Source organism: Oryzias latipes, chromosome 16, assembly GCF_053564925.1.
Source record: "Oryzias latipes strain Hd-rR chromosome 16, Olatipes_Hd-rR_3.1".
In the NCBI taxonomy this organism is placed as follows: Eukaryota; Metazoa; Chordata; class Actinopteri; order Beloniformes; family Adrianichthyidae; genus Oryzias; species Oryzias latipes.
In genome coordinates, this window is record NC_136252.1 from 35,478,124 (window position 1) to 35,504,058 (window position 25,935).

General features: G+C 41.5%; 2 protein-coding genes and 1 long non-coding RNA gene across 12 annotated transcripts in view; 1 reads left to right on the forward strand and 2 right to left on the reverse strand.

The window, feature by feature from the left end:
• The window catches only part of cpne4a (copine IVa), an 86,014-nt gene that overhangs the window by 46,892 nt on the left and 13,187 nt on the right, over positions 1 to 25,935 (forward strand). For 4 of the 5 annotated variants that reach the window (XR_013648444.1, XM_078933671.1, XM_078933672.1 and 1 more), the window contains exons 6-12: positions 33 to 152; positions 451 to 540; positions 22,762 to 22,860; positions 23,201 to 23,287; positions 24,132 to 24,191; positions 25,336 to 25,469; positions 25,730 to 25,784. Coding sequence is in view for 4 of the 5 variants with exons in the window: in XM_078933671.1 (XP_078789797.1) it covers positions 33 to 152; positions 451 to 540; positions 22,762 to 22,860; positions 23,201 to 23,287; positions 24,132 to 24,191; positions 25,336 to 25,469; positions 25,730 to 25,784 (645 nt within the window). In the remaining variant the exon portion in view is untranslated. The remainder of the gene's footprint in view (positions 1 to 32; positions 153 to 450; positions 541 to 22,761; positions 22,861 to 23,200; positions 23,288 to 24,131; positions 24,192 to 25,335; positions 25,470 to 25,729; positions 25,785 to 25,935) is intronic. The other variant, XM_023964637.2, reaches the window with a different exon arrangement.
• LOC144984632 (uncharacterized) lies at positions 13 to 24,906 on the reverse strand. The gene is made up of 4 exons (XR_013648446.1): positions 24,822 to 24,906; positions 23,190 to 23,536; positions 23,018 to 23,100; positions 13 to 173 (listed from the first exon to the last, which is right to left on the reverse strand). It is a non-coding gene; the product is annotated as an uncharacterized LOC144984632 (long non-coding RNA).
• LOC111948998 (uncharacterized) lies at positions 1,479 to 9,344 on the reverse strand. 6 transcript variants are annotated; one of them, XM_078933675.1, is made up of 11 exons: positions 9,025 to 9,343; positions 6,497 to 6,566; positions 5,939 to 6,025; positions 5,782 to 5,868; positions 5,598 to 5,711; positions 5,432 to 5,527; positions 5,248 to 5,361; positions 5,064 to 5,177; positions 4,880 to 4,993; positions 4,744 to 4,809; positions 1,486 to 2,194 (listed from the first exon to the last, which is right to left on the reverse strand). In XM_078933675.1, exons 1-11 carry the CDS (start codon positions 9,100 to 9,102, stop codon positions 1,974 to 1,976), a joined length of 1,161 nt encoding a protein of 386 aa, XP_078789801.1. In that variant the 5' UTR covers positions 9,103 to 9,343; the 3' UTR covers positions 1,486 to 1,973. The 6 variants fall into 6 exon arrangements, with proteins under 6 accessions (XP_078789805.1, XP_078789802.1, XP_078789801.1 ...); XM_078933679.1 differs by lacking the exon at positions 5,064 to 5,177 and having other exon boundaries at positions 1,479 to 2,194; positions 9,025 to 9,344; XM_078933676.1 differs by lacking the exon at positions 4,744 to 4,809 and having other exon boundaries at positions 1,479 to 2,194; positions 9,025 to 9,344.

A 25,935-nucleotide genomic window follows, 5' to 3' on the forward strand; every position in this document is an offset into this window, starting at 1 on the left:
CCTGATCCGATCATCTCACATGTGTTTGCTAGGACTTCTTCAGTAAATCGGATCCCTTCCTGGAGATCTACAGGGTGAACGATGACGCCACCATGCAGCTGGTCTACAGAACCGAGGTACCGACGCGTCGTCTGACGGTTCTTCATGTGCATGTGAGGAGGCTCCGTCTGCGGCTGTAAAAACAACATTAATTTAGCAAGGATAGGAATGAACATTCAGAACAAACATTTGAAGGAGAGCCTGCAGCTCAGCTGACTCCTCTGAGGAGCTGAGGAGGTCTTCTGGGAGCTGAAATAGAGCAGAGTAATCCTCCAGGCAGCCGTTTGTCCCTGATGTGCTTCTGTCTAACTGAAGTCAGAGCAGACGTCTCTGAGCGGGAAGCAGATGAAATGAAGGCAGCGTGACCCCCAAACCTCCCCAGGTCTGAGCCTCCTCCTCCTCTGTTCTCAGACCGTCATGAATAATCTCAACCCCGTGTGGAAGACCTTCAAAGTTTCCCTGAACTCACTCTGCTCTGGAGACCAGGACCGCAAGCTGCAGGTACGCAAACACATACACACACATACAAACACACACACACACACACGCACACACATTCTTGCACATACTACATAGTGAGGTCCAGGGAAATCGCCAGAGAAGTGAGGACCAGCCTTTCTGGTTCACTTACATGAGTGTAAAACGCCCTTTTGGACACCAGAGGTCGTCCTTTTTAACAATATGAGGTTAGATTCTGGGTAACATTAAGTTTTTGATAAAAGTTTTAAACTGTGTAAGTGAGGACCAGCATGGAAAACACACTCCAGGTTTTTAGTTTTCCTGTGGATGAAATATTGATGTTAAAACTTAATTCCAGGAGAGAGTTATGGTACAAAAATTCTTTATAATCAATTCTACATTTGTTTTAAGTAATTAATTTTGCAACAATTGATTGTAAAACGGACTATGCATGCTTTCAAAGAAAATAAAATTCAATTACAGTATTTTCAGGCTTTTTCTTTATTGAACACCTTTTAACAGCAAATCTGCTCATAGTAAAAAAACATAAATCCTTTAAAAAAGCATAAATCTTTTAGAAAAACAGAAATCTTTTGGAAAAACAGAAATCTTTCAGAAAAACAGAAATCTTTTAGAAAAACAAATCTTTCAGAAAAACAAAAATCTTTTAGAAAGATATAAATCTTTTAGAAAAACAGAAATCTTTTAGAAAAATATAAATCTTTTAGAAAAACAGAAATCTTTAAGAAAAATTTAAATCTTTTAGAAAAACAGAAATCTTTTAGAAAATGTAAATCTTTTAGAAAAACAGAAATCTTTTAGAAAAATTTAAATCTTTTAGAAAAAAGGAATTCTTTTGGAAAAACATTAATCTTTCAGAAAAACAGAAATCTTTTAGAAAGACTTAAATCTTTTGGAAAAATATAAATCTTTTAGAAAAACAGAAATCTTTTAGAAAATTTAAATCTTTTAGAAAAACAGAAATCTTTTAGAAAAATTTAAATCTTTTAGAAAAAAAGAATTCTTTTGGAAAAACATTAATCTTTCAGAAAAACAGAAATCTTTTAGAAAGACTTAAATCTTTTGGAAAAATATAAATCTTTTAGAAAAACAGAAATCCTTCAGAAAAACAGAAATCTTTTAGAAAAATTGAAATCTTTAAAAAAACTGAAGTCTTTTAGAAAGGCTTAAACTTTTGGGAAAAATATAAAACCTTTAGAAAATCAGAAATCTTTTAGAAAAATATAAATCTTTTAGAAAAACAGAAATCTTTTAGAAAGACTTAAATCTTTTGGAAAAATATAAAACCTTTAAAAAAACAAATCTTTTAGAAAAATATAAATCTTTTAGAAAAACAGAAATCTTTTAACAAAAAATAAATCCAGAAACATAAATATATTGCACTTAAAAATAATAGAAATTGTGCATTAAATTAAGTAACATTAAATTAAAAGAGCAAAACAGGATAAATAATCCTAAATCATATTTTTCTTTTTCACTTTAATGATTTCATTGTAGACGAAGTATCTTATATCTTTCCATGACCTGTTTTTTAGTTCAGGAGACTCCTCGATGCAAATGCTGCAGTCAGTTTTTCCCGGTACCCTTCTAAGTCCAATAAAGCCGGCCATCTTTTGTGTGACTGCAGTTCTCTCTTCTTGGCTCCATGGCTTCTTAATGATTGCTCTTGGCAATTCTACAAATAAAAAAGAAAGCAAAAGAATTGAAGAAAAAATCTTGCAAAGTTTGTAAACAAATTTATAGTTTGAAAAGTCACATGTTCTATATTTCTCAAATCTCTGTTATTCTCAAAGTAGCTTGGGTAAATACATGACTACAGTAGGTGACCAAATATGTTCATAACATTTTCTTCAAAAACTAAAAATAAAACACAACCAATGCTTGAGTCTTAGCCCAACCTTCTGCAGATTTCATCTTCTTTTCTGTAAAAAGCCAGACTCAGACATTTATTTTACTTAAGCTTCCTCTTTCTTTGCATCTCCTTGTTTCCTTGTCAAGGTTCTTGTCTTCTCCACGTTCCACTTCCTCCTGACCTTTATTCTTATCTGAACACAGTTAAACCCCTGTCTGTAAGGACTTAGAGCTCTGCTTTCTCTCCGGGCACCGGTGGGAATCATCGCCGCTTTACTAACGCACTAGATCTTCCAGCCCCCCCAGCACACAGTCCCCAACGTCACTCAACTGACCGTCGTTGACAATTACCTATGCCTGAATTGTTATACCCGACGTTTGATCTTGGAAATTCCAATCCTTGTGTTTGACTTCTGCCTGCCTGACGCTGACTTAGCTTCATGGATTTATAGCTGTGCTTGACTGTTGTAAAAACTTCCAGGTAATAATCCCTTTGGATTCAGCGGACTGCCTGCCTGTTTGTAACACTGTCTACGGTGGTAGTTATGCTCCTGGACTTCTCGCATTAGGTGAAAAATCTGTAAAGTAGTGACATTATATAGAAAACATTTTTTAAAAATACTCTTAAAATACCTTCACCACATGCTTTGAGCACATTTAAACACACATTTAGAATAAGGTGTGATCGCAGCCTGGCTAAGCAGCTCTCCCTTTCTTCAGAAATAGAAGCTTTTCGGGCAGGCAGCACACCACAATGCATTGTTCCACCGCATATTTGCGTTTCAGTGTTCGCAGTTTCACGTATTAGCAAGTTCACAAAAAATATCAGACCATTTAAGACGCTTGTGTGAGACTGTTGTGTCCAAGGAAGGTACCGAGGGAATTTCTGTGGAATGGGGACGGAGATGAGGAGCACTCCGGCCCTTCGGCTTCCCCTCTGACTGCTAAAAAATACTTAATAGCGAGCACCAACTAGTTCCAATGGTTCCTAAGTCACTATAGCCGAAGTTTGTGACCCTGCATGGTGAAATGGCATCAGCTGACTCAGAAGCGGCCAGAAAATATTCTGATAGCTGAGGAAGAAAATCATGGAGAATAATTATCATCTGGATGAATAAATGGTGGATGAACCCGGCCTCTTCTGGAGGAAGCCACGCTCAGAAACACGCTGCTGTCAGACTGACGCGCCATGGCCAACGCTTAAATCTGCAGGACCTCTCGCACTTAACTGATGAAAGAGGAAACACGGCTCCTGGTTTTAAGGCACAGAATGACAGAGAGACAGTCCTAATGTGTGTTATAAATTACACTACGGTCTATTTCTGTGAATAAAATAAAAAACTCTTTATGTTCAGCAATATTCCAATGTTCTTTAATGAATGTTTCACAAAGCATTAAACATGTTTCAGAAGGTTTCTTGATGTGGAAGGATCGGTGACGGGCATTCTTCGGCCGCAGCAGGGGGTGGGGTTGGGGGGTGGTTCTCCGTATTCACGGGTGTGTCTGGTCCCTATGGTCCCTAACCCCAGCGAATATGGGGGGAATACTGGAAATAATTAAAGATCAGTACAGTATTCCCTCCATATTCATGGGAGTAAGGGACTGGAGACACCCAAGAATCCACAGAATCTGCAAATACAGGAAACCACCCCAACCCACTGCGGAAGATTGTCCGTCACCGATCCTTACTCATCAAAAATAGACTGTACCGTACTGTACTTTATAACGCACATTAGGAGTGTCAATCTGTCTCTCTGTGCCTTAATACCAGGAGTATGTTCTTCCTCCTTCATTAGTTAAGTGAGAGCTCTGCATCTCTTCGCCACGAGGGTGTTCCACGTCCCGCTGTGCCACGGAGGAGAAGTGCTTTACTTCACGTGGGTGTGATCTGATGCACAGAAGTTTACATTCAAATGTATATAATGAATTTTTGTTTTAGCGTGACTTTTTAAAGTTATAAAACCAATGTTGTTATGCATTTTACATTTTAATGTAAAACACTAAAATTTGAGAATTCATTTCCATTCATTTTCTATACCCTTTATTCCCTTTCGGGGTCACAGGGCTGCCGGAGCCCATCCCGGCCACTTGGGCGAAAGCAGGGGATGCCCTGGACAGGTCGCCAGTCTGTTGCAGGATTTGAAAATACTTTAATTTAAACTTTAAATGTACATTTTTAGATGAAATGTTCTCTTAAACTTGTCCTTTTCACAGCAATTAGAAATATGTTTATATAGACATACTGGAACTCATCTTTTGTAACCTGACCCTGCCTCTGTTTGTCTGCCAGCTGCCCGATTGTTGCCTTGATTTTTGCCCACCCGTGTCTCTCTTCCGAAGATCTTTTTTAAGAGTTAAGATCTCCAATCTTACCTCTTTTCTTTGAAATCAACTTTTTTTTCTTTTGTCCACCATAGCTTGAGACCTGCCCGCCTCCATCTGAGAGAGATGTAATTAATACAGGTCTTAAACTACAGTTAATAACTGAGGTTTTCAAAGCTTAACACACCATCATCATCATCAACGTCGTCATCATCATCGCCACCACGATGTTTCGGTGCTTCCATTTTGGTGTCTCCTTTTTTCTTTCGTCCACCAGAGCTTGAGGCCTGCCCGTCTCCATCTAAGAGAGATGTAATTAATACAGGTCTTACACTACAGTTAATAACTGAGATTTTCAAAGCTTAACGCACCATCATCGTCATCAACGTCGTCATCATCATCGCCACCACGATGTTTCGGTGCATTCCTTTTGGTGTGTCCTTTTTTCTTTCGTCCACCAGAGCTTAAGGCCTGCCCGTCTCCATCTAAGAGAGATGTAATTAATACAGGTCTTACTCTACAGTTAATAACTGAGGTTTTCAAAGCTTAACGCACCATCATCGTCATCAACGTCGTCATCATCATCGCCACCACGATGTTTCGGTGCTTCCATTATGGTGTCTCCTTTCTTCTTTCGTCCACCAGAGCTTGAGGCCTGCCCGTCTCCATCTAAGAAAGATGTAATTAATACAGGTCTTAAACTTCAGTTAATAACTGAGGTTTTCAAAGCTTAACGCACCATCATCGTCATCGCCACCATGATGTTTCGGTGCTTCCATTTTGGTGTCTCCTTTTTTCTTTTGTCCACCAGAGCTTGAGACCTGCCCGTCTCCATCTAAGAGAGATGTAATTAATACAGGTCTTAAACTACAGTTAATAACTGAGGTTTTCAAAGCTTAACACACCATCATCATCATCAACGTCGTCATCATCATCGCCACCACGATGTTTCGGTGCTTCCATTTTGGTGTCTCCTTTTTTCTTTCGTCCACCAGAGCTTGAGGCCTGCTCGTCTCCATCTAAGAGAGATGTAATTAATACAGGTCTTACACTACAGTTAATAACTGAGGTTTTACAAGCTTAATGCACCATCATCGCCATCATCATCGCCACCATGATGTTTGAGTGCATCCTTTTTCTTTTTTTCACCAGAGCTTGAGGCTTGCCTGTTTCCATCTAAGAGAGATGTAATTAATACAGGTCTTACACTACAGTTAATAACTGAGGTTTTACAAGCTTAATGCACCATCATCGCCATAATCATCGCCACCATGATGTTTGAGTTCATCCTTTTTCTTTTTTTCACCAGAGCTTGAGGCTTGCCTGTTTCCACCTGAGAGAGATGTAATTAATACGTTAATACATTATGACCTGATGAGATATAAATCTTGTTTTAGTTCAAATCTTTGTAATATTTTAAAGGTCAAAACCATGCAAAATCTATTTTTAGAGCATTTGTGTTTTAAACTGTTAATTCCTCACTATAAAAAAAACCCAAAATGGTATTTTGATCCATTCACACATTTCCGAGTATTCCTCTAAAAACCTGAACTCTGACAATCAGCCCCTCCTAACCCACGTAAATAAGCGCGTTCTAGCGAACTGACATAGACCAGTGAGAACAGCCCCTTCTAGGCAGAATCTTCGCTGCCAGCACCCCCCCTTTGTAGTCTAACACAGACCCACTTTTAGGCCCTTTAATGCTGCTGTATCATTACATGATGACCAGTTGTTATCTGCATCAAATCTACAGAAGGAAGTTAATGTAAAAAGCAAACAAAAAAAATCCAAACATCAGTCTTACCTGATGACATGCATTCTTCAGCTGCTGTATGGCATTCAGTTCGATCAAGATCTGCCATAGCAGCCTCCAACTGCAGGACAGAGAAAAAAAAGGCTAAATCAAATTGTTATTGGCAGCCTGAATTAATATAGGCTGCAAATAAAAAAATACACTTAAACCATGAACTTCATGAAGTGATGAACTTCTTTCAGTTCACCACTCTACTCCCCTCCTGAGGTTTATATTTGGTATATTTAACACATGAAAACAAAGTCAATAGCAGTACATAAAGGTGGACCTGTGGGCCATATGAATTCAGAGGATATCAAAGCTTCATTAGGTTGACAACTAAACAAATAACATAAAAATGTACATACACAAAAAATATTTTTCATCTGCTAAAAAACTGCTGCAAATTCAGTAAAACTAATATAAAATAAAGTGACATCAGGTAAAATTAAAGCCATAAGCGGCGTTGTATGGCCCGCAGATGCAACCCACCTTCCGCGCCCAACTCTTCGCACCACTGCTGCCCTCACCGCCCTCACTTGCCACATTTGATCAAGTCTAGTCAAAACTGCTTACTCTAATTATTCTAACTATGCTATCTATGCTAATGTAGCTAAAAGTGCTAGCGTAGCTAAAAGTGCTAGCGTAGCAATCAGCGTCATCAACTCTCTCAGAAAAACACATTGCTCAAAATGCTAATGATGCTAAGTATGCTAGCTATGCTATTTTGGCTAAAGTGCTAGCATTATGATCAGCATCATCAACTCTCTCAGAAAAATATATTACCTAAAATGCTAATTATGCTAACAAGTCTAATGTGGCTACAAGTGCTAGCATAGCGATCGCTATACGTCATAAGATGGTAAAAAACCCACTTTTTTCAAAATGACTGCTTATCTGTTGATTTTATCTCCATAGCAACCATTTTGTGTTTTGGTCGCCTCGGGATGATGAACAGATCGACGTTAGTTTCAGACGAATCGGTAAAAGTAAACTTTTTGTTGTCCTTAGCAACAGTGGTTTTGTGCTAGACAAGCCCAGATTCCTTATATGTCCATACCCAGTGTTTTTCAATGTATTCAGTTTCAGGCATGAATGCATGCATTCAAATTTTTACAGTATTCCATTGAGCAACATAAGAGTTATAACAGTGCGCCACTTTGCTAGCCCACCACGTGCACGCCGTTCAAAAACTACAACTTCTAATTCCAACAGCATGCCATTGAAAAGGTTTCAAGATGATCGATGAAAATTACAACGACAAGTTTATGTTTGAATCCGGTGGTAAAGGTGTTTTTTATGGAAAATTCAAGATGGCGACCTTTTCCAGGGGTCAAAGGTTGACGAAACTCCAGAGGTGATTGTAGACTTACGCTAGGGAGTTGCGAGTCAAATTTCCTAAAAAAAACAATCGCTTGAAAATAAGTTAATTTTTCCATATTGTGTAAAACGCAAAAATCTCAAAATGGCAGATTTTGGCACAAAATGGCCGCCAAATCATAGGTCATGTCGCCATCAAATAATTAGGCCTATTTGAAATAAAGATATAAATTAACATTCATTGTACATAAATTATGGGAGTCAAATCTACAACAGCTAAACCATGGGTCTGAAAAATCTAAAAAAAATTATTAAATATATAAAAATGAATGAATTTTCAATGTTCACAGTAATTAAACTATCAGAATATAATATTTTTCAATAGAATATATATCAATTTTGATATATTTTAATCTGACAGGAGCACATTCAAGTTCCTTTAAAAATAAAATTGTGTCAAAAAATATCCTACAGCAGTCCATTTATTGGCAGTTGTTATAATGCATTTCTCCCAATTAAGAACTTTTCTTCTAAACAGAAACTGCTGGTTCAACATACGATAAGAGTGTGTTCTTTAAACCTAATCTAAATATAAACAGTTTTGATAATAGATTTAATCATCGTTAATCATCTGACCTGTGCATTTTGGAAAATTGATAAAACCCATAAGGCCTCTTAATTTAGTGTCATGTCAGGTGTGGTTAAAAACAGATTTATTAAACTATTAAGAGATAACCAAAATAACTCTAATATGGTAACAACATGTAACTTACAAACCTATTATTTATGCTCAATAAGAAACATATTAGGCTACTTAGAAGCTCCATGTAAAAGCTCCTGCTGAAATAAATCAAATAGAACAACTTAAATTCATGACTAAAACTCAAGAAAGATGATTGAGCACCCCCCCCCCCCCTTCTCCCATGCACCTGGCTCTTAGCTGTTGCCGTGCAGACTTACTTCTACTCCCCCACTGGATGAGCTTGTTTGAGCATTTTTGTGAGTTATAAAACTCTCAGTGGGAAAATAAAAAACAAAATAAAGATTCTCAGCTTAAAGAGTCAAATTTTTAACATAAATGAGCTGTTTAAAAGATTTAATAATCTGCATGCCCTGGTTTTCAATCATAGCTTGTTGGGTTTCACTTAAAAATAAAATATAAATTGACAAAAACAAACTATTTAAAAATACAAAAAACATTAAATAAATTGTTTTCTTACCTGTGCCTTTTCATGCCTTATTTCACACTCTCCATGCTGAGTCTGCAACTTCTTGATCCCCTTTTGAAAACGCTCCATCTTGTCACTAAGCAGCTCCCTGCAGGTGTGGACTTTTGCCCTCACTGCTCTCTGGCAAAGCGCTGTGATTGGCTGATTCTGATGGGCCCATTAATTGAGCGGTGGAGGAGGGGTGACACCCTGCTACTTCATGAAGCCTAAAACTCCTCACTGAGTTTCCAGATATTGTTGGCCGTTTTTTCTTTTCAAATTAAATAGATAGATCAGAGGTGCTCACACTTTTTTGGCGTGTGAGCTAATATATATATATATATATATATATATATATATATATATATATATATATATATATATATATATATATATATTTATTTTCAGAATAAAATACTGTTTAATACATGTAGTAGCTTTTTTGACATGTGAGCTCATATATATATAGACATATATATATACAGTAAATCCGCGTTTTTCGCGGGGGTTATGTTTCAAAAAGAACCCATCATGGACAAAATCCGTGAAGTAGAAACCTTTTTTTTAACAATTATTATACAATTGAATACTCTATTATACATTGAAAAGAAAGAAAAAAACATTTTACAGGCTCAAGCATTTGTATCACAAATAAAAGTACTTTAGAAACTTTTTTCAACAAATAACTTCTGTACTGTACTGTCAAATAATAATTTTAATCATCGATGTGAACAGAAGGGTTCAAATTGCAGAGATTAGCACTGCCCACCGCGACCCGAGTAATTGGATTAAATGGGAGAAAATTTAAAATGATTTTGAAAAAAATACAAAGTACAGTCGGACAAACAGTGACTCAGGTGTATTTCACTGCTCTTCAGACTGAGCCGCTACATCCTGACTCCGCTCTGTAGTGTTTTCTTCTTTTGCAGCCCGCGGTGCCGCAGGTGCTTTTGCTGGTCCACAGAGTTTTTTCGACATTATGGGTTTTGGAGAAACTCCAAATTGCAACAGTATTTGCACGTACGTAATGTAAATTTGGCAAGCTGTTTTACGTACATGTACATATTATACTGCAATTTTATTGACGCACAGATAGAGAAGAAGCGGAGTGACTTTTGAGCCAATCAGAATGCAGAACACCATGCGCAATGCAAATCCGTGAAATAGCGAAACCATGAAAAGTAAACCGCATGATAGCGAGGGATCACTGTATGTATATGTGTGTATATATATATATATATATATATATATATATATATATATATATATAAATGCAATTATTTTGAGACTAAAATACAGTTTAATAAATATAGTATTTTGAAATATTAGTACATAACACTCTTTGATAATTCCTCACTGAGTCTCCAGATATTGTTGGCCTTTTTTATCTTTTCAAATTAAATAGATCAGGGGTGATCACATTTTTTTGGCAAATGAGAGAATATATATATATAAAAAAATTGCCCCTTTCACCCTTCCGTAGGTGGTTTTTCACTCAAGCTCGGGTCCTCTACCAGAGGCCTGGGAGCTTGAGGGTTCTGCGCAGTATTCTAGCTGTTCCTAGCACTGCACTTTTCTAGACTGAGAGGTCTGAGGTCTTTCCAGGTATCTGTTGTAGCCACTCCTCCAGCTTGGGGGTTACTGCCCCCAGTGCTCCAATTACCACAGGCACCACTGTCACCTTCACTTTCCGTGCTTTCTCCAGTTCTTCTCTGAGTCCCTGGTATTTCTCCAGTTTCTCATGCTCCTTCTTCCTGATGTTCCCATCGCTTGGCACTGCCGCGTCCACCCCAAGGGCTTAGCTCTGTTCTTTATCCACCACTACAATGTCTGGTTGGTTCGCCATTACCATTCTATCAGTCTGGATCTGGAAGTCCCACTGGATCTTTGCCCTCTCATTCTCTACCACCTTCGGGGCTGTTTCCCATTTTGACCTTGGGGTTTCCAGTTCATATTCTGCACACATGTTCCTGTATATTATTCCAGCCACTAGATTGTGGCGCTCCATGTATGCTTTACCTGCCAGCATCTTACACCCTGCAGTTATGTGCTGGATTGTTTCAGGCACCTCTTTGCACAGCCTACACCTTGGGTCTGGTCTGGTGTGGTAGATCTGAACCTCTATAGGTCTTACTTAGAAGCCAGCACAATGGCAAAAATAAGACCCAGGCAATAAACAGCTACGCACTGCCATTTATCAGATACCCTGCAGGAATAATAAGATGGCCAAAGAAAGAGATACAGACCACGGATGTTAAAACATGAAAGCTCCTCACCATGCATGGAGGGTTCCATCCCAAATCCAGCACCCTGAGACTGTATGCTAGCTGCAAGGAAGAAGACCGAAGACTAGTGAGCGTAGAAGCCACTATCCAGGATGAAACATCCAAGATGCATGAGTACATCAAGCTCAAGGCCCCAACTGACAGTGTGCTCAGTGAATGTCTCAGGCAATGGAGAGCAGAGGATACAGTGCTGGAGGACAGATCCTCATGGGAGGACAAACCCCTGCATGGGATGTACCACCGGACAATAACTGAAGTGGCTGATATCAAGAAGTCCTACCAATGGCTAGAAAGGGCTGGCCTACAGGACAGCACTGAAGCACTCATCCTGGCAGCTCAGGAAAAAGCTCTGAGCAGCAGAGCCATAGAGGCTCAGATCTACCACACCAGACAAGACCCAAGGTGTAGATCTACCACACCAGACCAGACCCACGGTGTAGGCTGTGCAAAGAGGCGCCTGAAGCAATCCAGCACATAACTTCAGGGTGTAAGATGTTGACTGGGAAAGCATACATGGAGCGCCACAATCAAGTGGCTGGAATAATATACAGGAACATGTGTGCAGAATATGGACTGGAAACCCCAAGCTCAAAATGGGAGAAACCTCCAAAGGTGATAGAGAATTAGAGGGCAAAGATCCAGTGGGACTTCCAGATCCAGACTGATAGGATGGTAATGGCGAACCAACCAGACATTTTAGTGGTGGATAAAGAACGGATGAAAGCCGTTGTGGTGGATGTGGCAGTGCCAAGCGATGGAAATATCAGGAAGAAGGAACATGAACATGCTGTAAACCGTGTTTTGGGGGGAGCATGGCATTTCTAAAGGACTGCTGGCACCGTTGGAAGCGTGTGCCGCGGAAAAAACTGCTTCCTCTGTGAGCTCAGGTCCATCAGGGGGGAACTGTGGAGCAGGCAGCAGGAGGAGACGTATGTGCAGTGACATATGTATCAGAGGTTGTTCGATTGGCTGTTCTGCATGTCAATCAAGTCCCATACTTCTTGGAGGATTTTGATTTTCTGACTGATTATTTAGAAATATATTTTTTATTTATCTTTGGTGGTCTGCGATCTACCCTCATGTCCTTGAAGATAGACCCGTCGATCGTGATCGACGTAATGAGCAACCCTGAGATAGAGATAGACATACAGATATATGGTCAGATAGATAGATATATAGTCAGACAGACAGATAAATAGAGAGACAGACAGACAGACAGACAGACATTAAAAAATGTAGGCCTAAGTAAGTAATAAATATATATAAAGAGTAAGGGTAAAGGGGCTGCTTCTGAGTCACTCTCAGTCCAATACTAGCTTGGGTTACACGTGCAAAATGTCTTTGATTGGATCTAAAATCGTATTACATATGAACATGAGCCTATGTACATGTAATGTACATGGGACCAGAAAAACTTTATCTGATAATAACAATCGTTTACCTATGCCACATTTTTGATCGGAATAAATCATTTTGACATGAGCAGAACTGTCAAATACCGTAATAATGTAAACGACTGTAGAAGAAGAAATTGGAGTTCCGTTGTAAACAAACAAAACTGCAGCATAGAGCAAGATGATCTTCTAAACATTCTTTTATTATTGTTGTGATTTTAATTAAGGGCCATTTTATTATGTGCAGCCAGTGCTTTATTCTTGGAAGCACAGACCCAGAAGAAGGGTTAGGATTAGGTTAGTACGTGCTAACAGCATTTAGCCTAGGATGTACTTAAAACCTATGCGGTCAATGCCACAATGTGCTTCTTGGCTGCACTTAAATATGTGGGAATAACATCAGCCATTATTTTGTCTGGACACGAATGGTAACACAAATCCACATGATTCTTTGCACGGTTTCTCAGGACTGTGCGTAGTGAAATTTCTTAATTCAAGTGCCACCTCCACCAGCTCACACACCATCTCAAAGCCGCTCCTCTGCTCTGAGACACAGTTCCCCTGGGAGACACAGTTTTCCTGAGTCCGGCAGCTCGATCATGCAGAGCATGACAGTGTGCAGTGCACACGGTAACAAAGCACTTTTCCCTGCTCACACATAAGAAGCTATGAGTCTGTCTGCTCTGCTCAGAGACATGGTTAGCAAACTCAGAGCAGCCAGTCGGTCCTCTTTGCGCTCCAAAGCCTCCTCTGGAGCGCCACACCGTCTTTGCACGACGTAAAAGCCAGTGCAGAAGTGAACCACAATAGTAATTAATTGTTTGTATGCAATTGGCATAACCCACCTATCTCAAGGAAATTTTTATCCGAATGAGTCTGATCGGGTCAGAGTATTTGGCGTGTTTACATGACGCATTTTTATTCTTATCAGGCGTTGATTCCAATTTCTTTTGTCCATGTAAACACAGCTACAGTTCCTTCATTCACTATCTAATGTGGGTTAATGGAATACAATTTTACTCTTTATTTTGTGCATGTTAAACAGCTATTGATAGGGAAAGAAGCTACTGTACGTAATTAAGTCACTTTTTTTACTGTAAAGTTTTAATGTGATGATCTTGGAAAATATCATGAGATTCATGAGATTTCAGCATTCTTGAATTTGCAGATCAACCTGCTGGGCCAACCCCCTCTCCACCGTTCAATTAATTGCTATCTATTTATCGGTCGATAGATAGATGTGGTCCATCTTCTCTCTAAACGTTGTTCTCTCCAGTTTGTGGCAAACTACTTGAACTCCTGACCTCACTGTGTGCCGCAGCACTCTGATTGGCTGATTTTTGGTCGACCATTAATTGAATGGTGGGGGAGGGGGAGGCTCAGCAGGTATTTCTCAGAAGTCATCAAACCTAAAACTCCTTATCAAGTCTCCAGATATTTTCGAAGGGGATTTATAATTATTTTTCTGGCAAATTTAAACTCTATACAAAGGAACAATGAGTTGTTGTGCAAACTGTTAGACTAAAATATACATTTGTATCTCTAAGGCACTTGCTTTTTTGCGTTTTATAGGTTATTTACTATCTTAGACACAATTTAATAAAGGGTTGAAACAATTCAGGTCCTGCAGTTTTTGACTGGACCTGGTCGTAGATGGTCTGAGTGTGAAAAATGTGATAAATAAATAATGTTGAATAAAGGAGGCACTATATTCCTAGGACTGGGACATCCGCGTCAGGACTCTGATCAGAGAGCACAGGACAGATGAGCGGTTTAAACTTTTATCTTCAGTTTTCTTCAGTTTTTACAGAGCTCACAGCCTTGCCACATGTAGCCTGCCTGCTCCCCTCCCTCCCTCTGTTTTTTCCTTAGGACCTTGCTCGTCCAGATACACGCCTGAACAGAATGTACTAAACAGAGAGTAATTCACAGCAGTGCCTGAACAAATTATACTTAGCAGGTGGAAATTTACAACAACAACCCTATTTTACATTTTCACAAGTCAAATAAAAGGTTTCAGAAATCAGTTTGAAAATGTAAGGGGTGGGTTTAAAAAAAATAAACATTTGTTTTTGTACAACCTTACAAAGGGCAAATATGTTGATTATCTATTAAATTTGCTACCATATCAAACATGTTTTTGACAAGTTCAAGAAATACAACCACAATAAGTATAACAGGGTATTATGGTCTTGATCCTGTGGACAAGATCAGCTGCACCTTTAAGAAGCCTGCCATGGATCATCAAGGGGGCGGAGCTTAAAAGACCAGATGACCAGAAACAGGAAGCCTGGGCAAATTAAAAATGTTTGGCTGAGATTGTTAGCAGTGTTTTAGGATTATGCTTGACGTCCCAGGGCCATTCCAATACAAGCTTTACACCACTGGATTACGTTTTTGTAGTTCTCTCTGTGAATGGGTTATTGCATTTTTTTTTCCTTCACTTTTTTCCTTCCCATTGGATACAAAATTCACAGACTTGGAAAGAAGATGGTGAGATCAAGTCTGTTTATTTTGTTTATTTATGAGCGGTATTTCCAAATTTACAAAGTGAATGGTGGTGTATATATGGTGGAGTATATTTTGCTTAATGAACTGCTTGAGGGGTGGAGGGTGGGGTTATTATTGTTTATACATTTGAGACAGCTGATTTGTTTTTGACCATTATGTTTACATTTTTTACTCGCACATTTAATCAACTTAGTATTTAATTGCTTATCTGTGTTTTTCTGCGGGAGTGCAGAGGGAATTGTTACAATTTCCATTTGCTTATATACTTTAGTTTATTTTATTTACTTTTTAATAATCAAAAGTTGAAAACATTTTGACACATTTTGCACCACTATAATAGGGTGCCCCTTAAACATCTCCATATTCTTAACTATAGTTCAGTTGCAGATATTACTGACCTTGTTTGGGGAGACCCAGGTTCAAACCCCACCTCAGGGTATTTTACATGATGGCTCATGCCAGTCTTCATACACTTTATGAACTTATTTCGTACTACAATAATCACAACCTTAATCTTCTAAACATTAATGCCCCCCTTAAAACTAGAACTGTCTCTTTCAATGTAACTGCCCCCTGGTTTACTTCCACCCTCAGGAAACTAAAATCAAGTGGACGCCAACTGGAAAGACTCTAAAAGCGGCCTCTATACCCATAAAGACACGTACTCCTTCTCCTCTACAAAGACTCAATTCCCAATGCCAAATCTACATATTACTCCAGCTTAATAAACTCAAGTGAAGGAAACTCCAAAACCCATGTCTCTATACTCTCAAAGATAACAGAACCTCCAAATTTACTTCCTCCTCACCTGTTCAGCTCGGATTTCTGCAACACCATCGCAACCTTTTTCACTTATTTTATTTATTACAATAAAACCCTGGTTCACATCCAATTTCCCCAAACTAAACAGCAGTAAAAAGAACTTTTACTTGTAGGCACCAAGTCCAGTCTAAGTAAAATAAATAACATAATCCCTTTTGACAACTCCCTCATCTTCCCCTCCCCTTCAAGTTAAGTGCCTGAGTGTCATCATGGACAGTCCTCTTTGCTTCACTTTTCACATTAACGTCACTCAGACAGCTCAATTCTACTTCTGGAACACCGACTGTCGTCGCCCTACTCTCAGCCCTCATTCCACTGCTATACTGGCTCACAGCTTCATTACATTTCGTCTGGATTGTTGTAATTCACTTAGGTAAAGACTCCTGCAAAAAACTCCCCACAAACTTCAACTAGTTCAAAACTATGCTGCCTGCATCATCATACAGTGCTCCCCGATCCATCATATCACACCCATACTCAAGCAGCTTCACTGGCTACATGTCCCCCACTGGATCACCTACAAAATCCTCCTTCTAATCTACAAAACCATTCATACCCCCCCCCCCCCCCCCCAAACTCTCAGATCTCCCTCAAGTTTTAACTCCCACCCACTCCCTTGGGTCGTCATCCTCCCCTCAACTTGTTATACAAAGTGCTCACCTTGTGGAGAAATGGGCATTTAGTTGCTCTGCCCCACAACGCTGGAACCCCTCCTCCCCGACCTCCGGATTATGGACTCACTCCCTCTCTTCATCTCCAGCCTCAAAACTCACCTTTTCAGACTAGTCTACTCTTCCTGACTGGACTGAATATTCTTTTTAAACTTTAAACTTAACGTCTTTTAAATCTGTGCTTTTATCCCTTTTCGGCGACCTTGAGTTCGAAAAAAGGCACCTGATTAATAAAATGAATTATTATTATTAAAAAATTATGCATTTATCATGCATTTATTAATACTTCATACTTATAATTGTTAAAAGTGTTCAGACTTATTGGTCAGTGGTCAATTCAGATTAAAAAAAAATGGAAAAATTATTTTTAATTCCTAATAGAAAATGATTTGCTTCAGTAATTTGATATATTCTAACAGTTTATTGCTCTGAACAGAAAGGATCTCTTGTAGACTTGTGGAGACTCTTCTGGTCGGGTCTGAAGGAAACACTGATCCCCATCGCAGGAAATCTGTTGAAGCTTCTGACTGATGACACTGTTTCTAAACCACTTATCAATGCTATGTATTTACTGAGGAACTAAATCAAAATATGTGAAATGGTTTTGATATGATCAAAAAGCACTCTTGAAGAATATGACAACAGATATTTACAACAAATGACCTGTTTTAGAAGTCTCAACCAATTTGACCACTGGCTTCTTTTAGCACTGGCTGGGCCACTAAGTCTTTTTTGTCAATAGTGCAAAATGCAGTCCTGTACCTCCTCTTCTAATATACAATGTCTAAAAGATGCTTACAAAATTTCTTAAATTTTACAGTATAAATACCAATAATAATAATAATAATAATGTATGTGAAACCCCATGCAAGAAGTGTAAAGAGGATACATTACATTAGCGATTTAATTAAAAAATTAGCGATATTTAATAAATCTTTAGATTTTAATTTTAAAACTGAGTCACATTAGGTATATTTTTAAAAAATATATATTTTTATATATATATATTATATATATATTATTTTTAAACTATTAAATATTAAGCAAAGCATGCTTTTCTAGAGATGCCATTTTCAGTTAATAGACCATCTTGATGTAATTCCCGATTAGACCTGTAGTTGGCCCCAAAGTACGCTTTTACAACAGCAGTGCCTAAAAAAACTGTAGGGGGAGATCATGAGCAAAGTCTGTGTGAAAATTCAGGTGAAAAAAATGCACTTTTGGCCAAAAGTGGGGACTTCTGGGAAAATGAGAGGGAAACATCTATGGGCAAAGTAGAGCAGTTTTCAATCAAAAAAAAAGTGAGAACCGGCAAATGTCCTCACTTCCAGAAATTGACCTCACTTTGTTGGTTAAAAACTCTCGCTGGTCCTCAGTAAGCAGTAAGTGCAAGAACGCATGCACGCACAAGCACACACACACGCACACCCCAACACACACACATGCACACACACACATACAAACACACATAAAGACACGCACACACACGCGCGCACGCATGCACACACACACAAAGACACACACACGCACGCATGCACGCACAAGCACGCACACACACACACACGCACACCCCAACACACACGCATGCACACACACACATACAAACACACATAAAGACACGCACACACACACAAAGACACACACAAGCACGCACACACACACAAAGACATGCAAACACGCGCACGCACACATTTCTGTAAATATTGCACATGAAAATTCCAGAAAAACCTGCAGGTCATAAAAACCTGGTTCTAAACGGGCCTCAAAGAGAAAAGCAAAAACCCGTTCAGAACCGAACTAACATGAACTCAGTGAAACGGAACTCTGTGTTAAAATCAAGAGTCAAGCTAAACCACATTAAACCAGGTAAACCAAACTGTACTACACAACACAATACTACACAACACAGCACTGCACTAAACTTAAGTTCCTCATCTTTGTTGATTCCAGCCGTTGTTTGGACAACCTTCTTTTTTAAAGCAAAGCCGTTTTTTTGTAGCATCTTCCTCACACTGTGGGGAATTTGACCCTTGAACAAACATCTGGGATCATCTGGTCCAAACCAGAATTCTACAATCCTGGATAACAGAACGACAGAAACCTCTTACTAGTCAGCACAGCAGAACGTTCCATCTGTGATTAATGCTGCAGCAGTTTTCAATCAGCTCAGGTCAGACCCCCGTCTGCAGCTCAGAGAGGAGGTCAGAGGGTCATCGATCGATGCAAGAACGAACCACAGCAGGACAGGAAGAGGAGCAAAGGTTAAACAGGAGCAACGAAAACGAGGAGATGGATGGAAATGGAAACCAGCTTTTGGATCCAGGCGGCCATCATCACACACTAATGCTCCGTTACCTGCAGCAGTGCAGTGATGCAGTAACACAGTAGTGCAGTGATGCATTAGTGCATTGATGCAATAGTGCAGTGATGCAATAGTGCAGTAACACATTGATGTAGTAACACAGTAATGCAGTGATGCAGTAGTGCAGTGATGCAGTGATGCAATAGTGCAGTGATGCAATAGTGCAGTGATGCAATAGTGCAGTAACACAGTGATGTAGTAACACAGTAATGCAGTGATGCAGTATTGCAGTGATGCAGTAACACAGTAGTGCAGTGATGCAGTAGTGCAGTGATGCAGTAGTGCAGTGATGCAGTAACACAGTAGTGCAGTGATGCAGTGATGCAGTAACACAGTAGTGCAGTGATGCAGTAACACAGTAGTGCAGTGATGCAGTAACACAGTAGTGCAGTGATGCAGTAGTGCAGTGATGCAGTAACACAGTAGTGCAGTGATGCAGTAACACAGTAGTGCAGTGATGCAGTAACACAGTAGTGCAGTGATGCAGTAACACAGTAGTGCAGTGATGCAGTAACACAGTAGTGCAGTGATGCAGTAACACAGTAGTGCAGTGATGCAGTAGTGCAGTGATGCAGTAACACAGTAGTGCAGTGATGCAGTAACACAGTAGTGCAGTGATGCAGTAGTGCAGTGATGCAGTAACACAGTAGTGCAGTGATGCAGTAACACAGTAGTGCAGTGATGCAGTAGTGCAGTGATGCAGTAACACAGTAGTGCAGTGATGCAGTAACACAGTAGTGCAGTGATGCAGTAGTGCAGTGATGCAGTAACACAGTAGTGCAGTGATGCAGTGATGCAGTAACACAGTAGTGCAGTGATGCAGTAACACAGTAGTGCAGTGATGCAGTAACACAGTAGTGCAGTGATGCAGTAGTGCAGTGATGCAGTAACACAGTAGTGCAGTGATGCAGTAACACAGTAGTGCAGTGATGCAGTAACACAGTAGTGCAGTGATGCAGTAACACAGTAGTGCAGTGATGCAGTAACACAGTAGTGCAGTGATGCAGTAGTGCAGTGATGCAGTAACACAGTAGTGCAGTGATGCAGTAGTGCAGTGATGCAGTAACACAGTAGTGCAGTGATGCAGTAACACAGTAGTGCAGTGATGCAGTAACACAGTAGTGCAGTGATGCAGTAGTGCAGTGATGCAGTAACACAGTAGTGCAGTGATGCAGTAACACAGTAGTGCAGTGATGCAGTAACACAGTAGTGCAGTGATGCAGTGATGCATGAGTCTGGCTGTCATATTCACTATGTTTTTTTATCTGCGTTTAGCCGTCGTCCAAAAGAACTCAGATCGTTTGTGGACCACAGGATGGGAGGTCTCCTCATTATATCACATGACCACCAGGGTTCTGCAGGCGGAGCAACAAACCGCCTCGTCGTAACACAAGAGAGCAGAGAAAAGTCTGAAATTTAGAGTCTTTGCCAATAAAAAAATCTCAGCTTCTCTGTCATGTTTGTCGTCACATAGTAGACCTTGCTGAGCATGGGATCAGGTCAGATCAGGTCTTTCAGTGGTTTTGGTCGCCGTAACCAGCTGAGTCTGTTTACTGCAGCTCTGCAGATGAAATCTGGGATGATGCAGCGTTTCCACATGCGTTTCACCGGGCAGATAAGAAGGATTATTTTCTTTAGGAAAGACTGTTAGGAACGGCAGAAGCTAACCTCCTGATGTTAGTTTTGCTGAACGTGCTTCTCTCACGCTTTTGGAGGCGTGTCCTCTCAGAAACTCAAACTTTCTGTTGCTAACTCAGGAGAAGACACCAGGATGTAATCTGGTGTTCTTTAAATGTCATTTTCCTGCTGAGGTGGATTGGGTTGGATTATGGCCATCTTTCTATCAGACCCTGATGTGTTTTTGGTTTTGTTCATGCATTGTTTTTTACGTTCACGCTGCAGCCACAGAGTACACGGATACAAGTCAAGGCTTAGCAGGTGAGACTCAGGCGTGTCAGATTTGACACATTTTCAGGTTCTTGTTTCTGGTAGTTTAGTTTTGCTCTTAGAACCAAATAAATCCGGCCTGTGGGGAGAAATGTGGAGAACCTGCAGGTTCATTCAGGGAAAGGTTAACAAAGATGACGAAGACTCGTCATCGCTGAGGTCCGCCAGCGTTCAATACCTCCTCTGGTCCGGGGAAGGCCGGCGTGAGCCGGAGACGGCTCCTGTTCTCAGAGAGGCGCTGCGAATCCTCCTAGCCGCTAATTTAAAGGAGTGGATGCAGCCGTGAGCGAGGGGGCTCATTAAAACCCCCCGCAGGAAAGTCTTCCTCCTGTGTGAAGACGAGGCTTCATGCAGCCCCTGCGATAATGAGGGGGGGCAGCTCGCATTAATGCACGCTCATGAAGGCAGACACTCAGGAGAATCTGTGATGCTGCCTGGAGACAGGGCTAAATGGAGAGCCAGGAGACGCTGCAGGAGTAAAGGAATGAAGTCGGATTCAGAAAGAGAGTCACTGATCTTTAGGAAATAGATGCAAACATTTCAGCATCAATCAATAAATGAAGAAGTTAAATTGAAATCAAACTTATGGAGTTTATTTTTTTACTTTCTGCCGCATTTTGTACTTTATGAAAAGAGTCGTATTGAAATATGATCATACTTTTTACTAAATATATATATATATATATATTCAAAAAAATGTATTCCCTCTATGACGGATTTTTAGGGCGAGTTTACAAACAATTTTTTTTTTTAATTTACGACTTTTAAGTCGTAAATTTACAAGAAAAAAAGTGAAAACTGTTAAATTACGAGAATAAACTCATAAATTTAGAAGAAAAAAATCTCCTGATTTTACTTTTTTTGGTGGTTTTAAAACTCAGTCGTTCCTTTGAAACCTGTGAGAACCTGAAGATGTTTGTGATGCTGCTGTGATGAACCTGTGTCCTTCTCTTCCTCCTCCTCCTCCTTCTCCTCCTCTTCCTCCTCCTTCTCCTACTCCTCCTCCTCCTCTTCCTCCTCCTCCTCCTTCTCCTCCTCCTCCTTCTCTTCCTCTTCCTCCTCCTCCTCCTTCTCCTCCTCTTCCTCCTCCTTCTCCTACTCCTCCTCCTCCTTCTCCTCCTCCTCCTCTTATTCCTCCTCCTCCTTCTCCTCCTCCTCCTTCTCTTCCTCTTCCTCCTCCTCCTTCACTTCCTCTTCCTCCTCCTTCTTCTCCTCCTCCTCTTCCTCCTCCTTCTCCTCCTCCTCCTTCTCTTCCTCTTCCTCCTCCTCCTCCTCCTCCTCCTCCTTCTCCTCCTCCTTCTTCTCCTCCTCCTCTTCCTCCTCCTCCTCCTTCTCCTCCTCCTCCTCTTCCTCCTCCTCCTCCTTCTCCTTCTCTTCCTCTTCCTCCTCCTCCTCCTCCTCCTTCTCCTCCTCCTCCTTCTCCTCCTCCTTCTTCTCCTCCTCCTCTTCCTCCTCCTCCTTCTCCTCCTCTTCCTCCTCCTCCTTCTCCTCCTCCTCCTTCTCTTCCTCTTCCTCCTCCTCCTCCTCCTCCTCCCTCCTCCTCCTTCTCTTCCTCCTCTCCTCCTTCTTCTCCTCCTCCTCTTCCTCCTCCTCTTCCTTCTCCTCCTCTTCCTCCTCCTACTTCTCCTCCTCCTCCTTCTCTTCCTCTTCCTCCTCCTCCTCCTCCTCCTCCTTCTCCTGCTCTTCCTCCCCCTTCTCTTCTTCCTCCTCCTCCTTCTCCTCCTCTTCCTCTTCCTCCTCCTCCTCCTCTTCCTCAGTGCACGGTTTGGGACTGGGACTCCAACGGGAAACACGACTACATCGGAGACTTTGAAGCCTCCTTCAAAGAGATGAAGGGGGCCATCGACGGACGACAGGTGAGCCTCTCCACTCAGCTGATTTCCAGCAGGTACCCCCCCTCCCCCCCACACACAATCAATTTCATGGCTGAGTGAGAGTCAGGCTGAGTGACAGCACAACCCCCCCCCACACACACACACACACACAGAGGAGGACAACACTGCAGGTCCTCACATGGAGAGAGGAGCGGTCAGCCGCTCTGAGGACGTCACTTCACCTACCGGGTCCACTTTGGACAGATGTTCCTGTAAAAAGACCTGGGGGGGTCAGGAGCAGAAACAGAGGATGGGGAGGGGGTCAATCCGCCCTAAATGAAGGTTGACATGAAACCAAAGTGCGCGTTCACCTGTGTTGCAGGTGCAGTGGCCCTGCATCAACCCCAAATACAAAGTGAAGAAGAAGAATTACAGGAACTCTGGGATCGTCATTCTGAACCAGTGCAAGGTGACGTCCTTTCCCGCCATCGCCGCCGCCGCCGCTCTCCTTCCCTGCAGGCTGACATGATGCTGCAGGAACCAGTGATGTAACCGGCAGCGAGGAGTCTGAGAACGCCAAACACTTAGCCTGATGAGACGCTGAAACAGAGCCACGCCCTTTAGGGCGGGGGGAGCTGGTGTTTGTGGAGCTCCTCCCCCATCATGCAGCTGGTTAACATCCTATAGTCCTATTGGGAACTCCTTGCTGCATTTAGGCCTGAAAACAGAATTGTAAAAATGCATTTGACGTCCTTCAGATAATTGATTGATTATAATAAATATTGATAAATTAAGTTTTTGTCACTGATCCAGTAAAAATGTTCCAAACAACAATCTGGATCCTGCAGGAATGTTTTTCCTTCAATCCAAAGCTGGATGAGACAGAAAGCTGAGATCCTGCAGATCTGAGCCCCCAACCACAACAATGTTCAAATATGGGAATGGGAGGGGTCAACAGTTTACCTATGGGTCCACCTACCTGCCAATAAAAAACCAAAACGGCCTAAAATGCAGAGATCTGAGATCTACGACAATTAAACCCCCTAAAAATAAACCCAGTCGTCACGACGACTGAATAAACATTTAGAAAAATCTCTGAGACCAGACTGTAAAAATGTTTGGTGGTGAAAAACAGGACTTAAAGATGTGAGTAGAGGGAAACGGACTCCTGCCTCTAGTGGTTCTTTAGGAAACTGCAACAGAAAACCCAAGAAGATGATTTTGGTTTGTGGGAAAAACTGTGAATCCAGAAGAATCCAAATCTGTTTGTTTGTTTGAAACATTAGTTTCTCAAAAACGCTTCACGCCTGCAGGTCATCAAGATGCACTCCTTCCTGGATTACATCATGGGAGGCTGTCAGATCCAGTTCACAGTGAGAGCAGACACACACACACACAGACACGCACACAAACACACACACACGCACTCACACCCACACAAACACAACACACATGTACACTCGCACACACACCCACGCACACATACACACCCACATCTGCACACACACACACAAACACACACACACACAAACACACACACCTATGCTCACACACACATATGCACACACACACACACACACATGAAAACACACACATGCACACAAAGACACTCGCACACACAGACACGCACACAAACACACACACACACACAGACACGCACACAAACACACACACACGCACTCAAACACGCACACACGAACACACACACATGCAGACACACACACACACACACGCACTCAAACACACACGCACTCAAACACACACACACACACACACACACACACACGCACACAAACACACACACACACACAAACACACACACCTATGCTCACACACACATATGCACACACACACACACATGAAAACACACACATGCACACAAAGACACAGACACTAACACACCTGCACACACACACGCACACACTCACACACACTAACACACATCAGGACACACACGCACCAACACAATTACATTCATATACAAACACACACACACGGCTTACATCGGATCATCGGCCCACTTTGTTTTCTGTCCAGGAGCAAAATGACAAAAAAAAAATACATTTTCATTTTTATGGAATGTTCAGCTGTCACCATGGAAACAGTAACCATGGAGACACCAGTTAGTGTCCCAGTTAGCACCTCCCTCACTGGGATCTGACCAGTAAAAGTGTTCATGAGTGTCAGAGCCTGAGATGGAGTTCAGAAAACCTGAAACTGGCAGGGGGGGGGGGTCGTCCTTTAGGACCACTGTCCTGGTTTCAGACGTTCCTGCCCTACTTTCTGCACACTACCTGCACCAGGTAGGTTCTGACCGGGTAGTCTGAGAGCCGAGCGTCTGTTCGGTTTGACTCTGGAGGATCAGATGGGGAGGAGCAGGTTACAACGTGCATGTACCTTGTTCCTGGGGGGGTTAGTTAACCCAAATCTGGTTCCAGCTGAAGACCTGAACAGAGCTCAGAGGTTCCACGCCGCTGCGGCACATCCGTCACATCTACCTGGTTGTGGTTTCTGCAGGTCGCCATCGACTTCACGGCGTCAAACGGAGACCCCCGAAACAGCTGCTCCCTGCACTACATCCACCCCTACCAGCCCAACGAGTACCTGAAGGCGCTGGTGGCTGTGGGGGAGATCTGCCAGGACTACGACAGGTGAGCCTCAAGACGGCCAATCATACGCCTGCGTTTGTCCAGGAAACCTTCCACTCTTCATCACCTCTTTAGGAGTTCTGAGCATCTTTCTTTTGCTGAGTTTTTGGTTAAATGTCAACACAAACGGAGTAGGAGAGGTTCAGGTGAGGAAAAGCTTCCTGTGGTTCTCCTCAGGACTCTGTGACTTCATGTCTTCCCCGTCAGCCAATCACAGAGCTTCTCCTCCAGCTTCATTTCTGACTCCGTCTTGTCTCCTGCAGTGATAAAATGTTCCCGGCGTTTGGCTTCGGCGCTCGGATCCCTCCTGACTTCAAGGTAATTACCTGCTCGGCCCGGCTGATTATACCCCCCCCTCTCCATCCTCCACACCCTGGGGGGGGTGCTGCTGCCTGTTAACTCCCCGGTCATCTCATTTCCTCTCCCATGATGCAATGCCATTGCTGCTTCACTGAAAAACAGCGCCTGA

Coding starts and splice junctions, on each gene's coding strand:
- LOC111948998 (XM_078933675.1), bottom strand. CDS start 9,102: ATGGAGCGTTTTCAAAAGGGGATCAAGAAGTTGCAGACTCAGCATGGA. Junction 6,026..6,496: donor TGAAGAATGCATGTCATCAG/GTAAGACTGATG, acceptor CATCTCTCTCAG/GTGGAAACAGGCAAGCCTCA. Junction 5,362..5,431: donor TGGTGGCGATGACGATGATG/GTGCGTTAAGCT, acceptor CATCTTTCTTAG/ATGGAGACGGGCAGGCCTCA.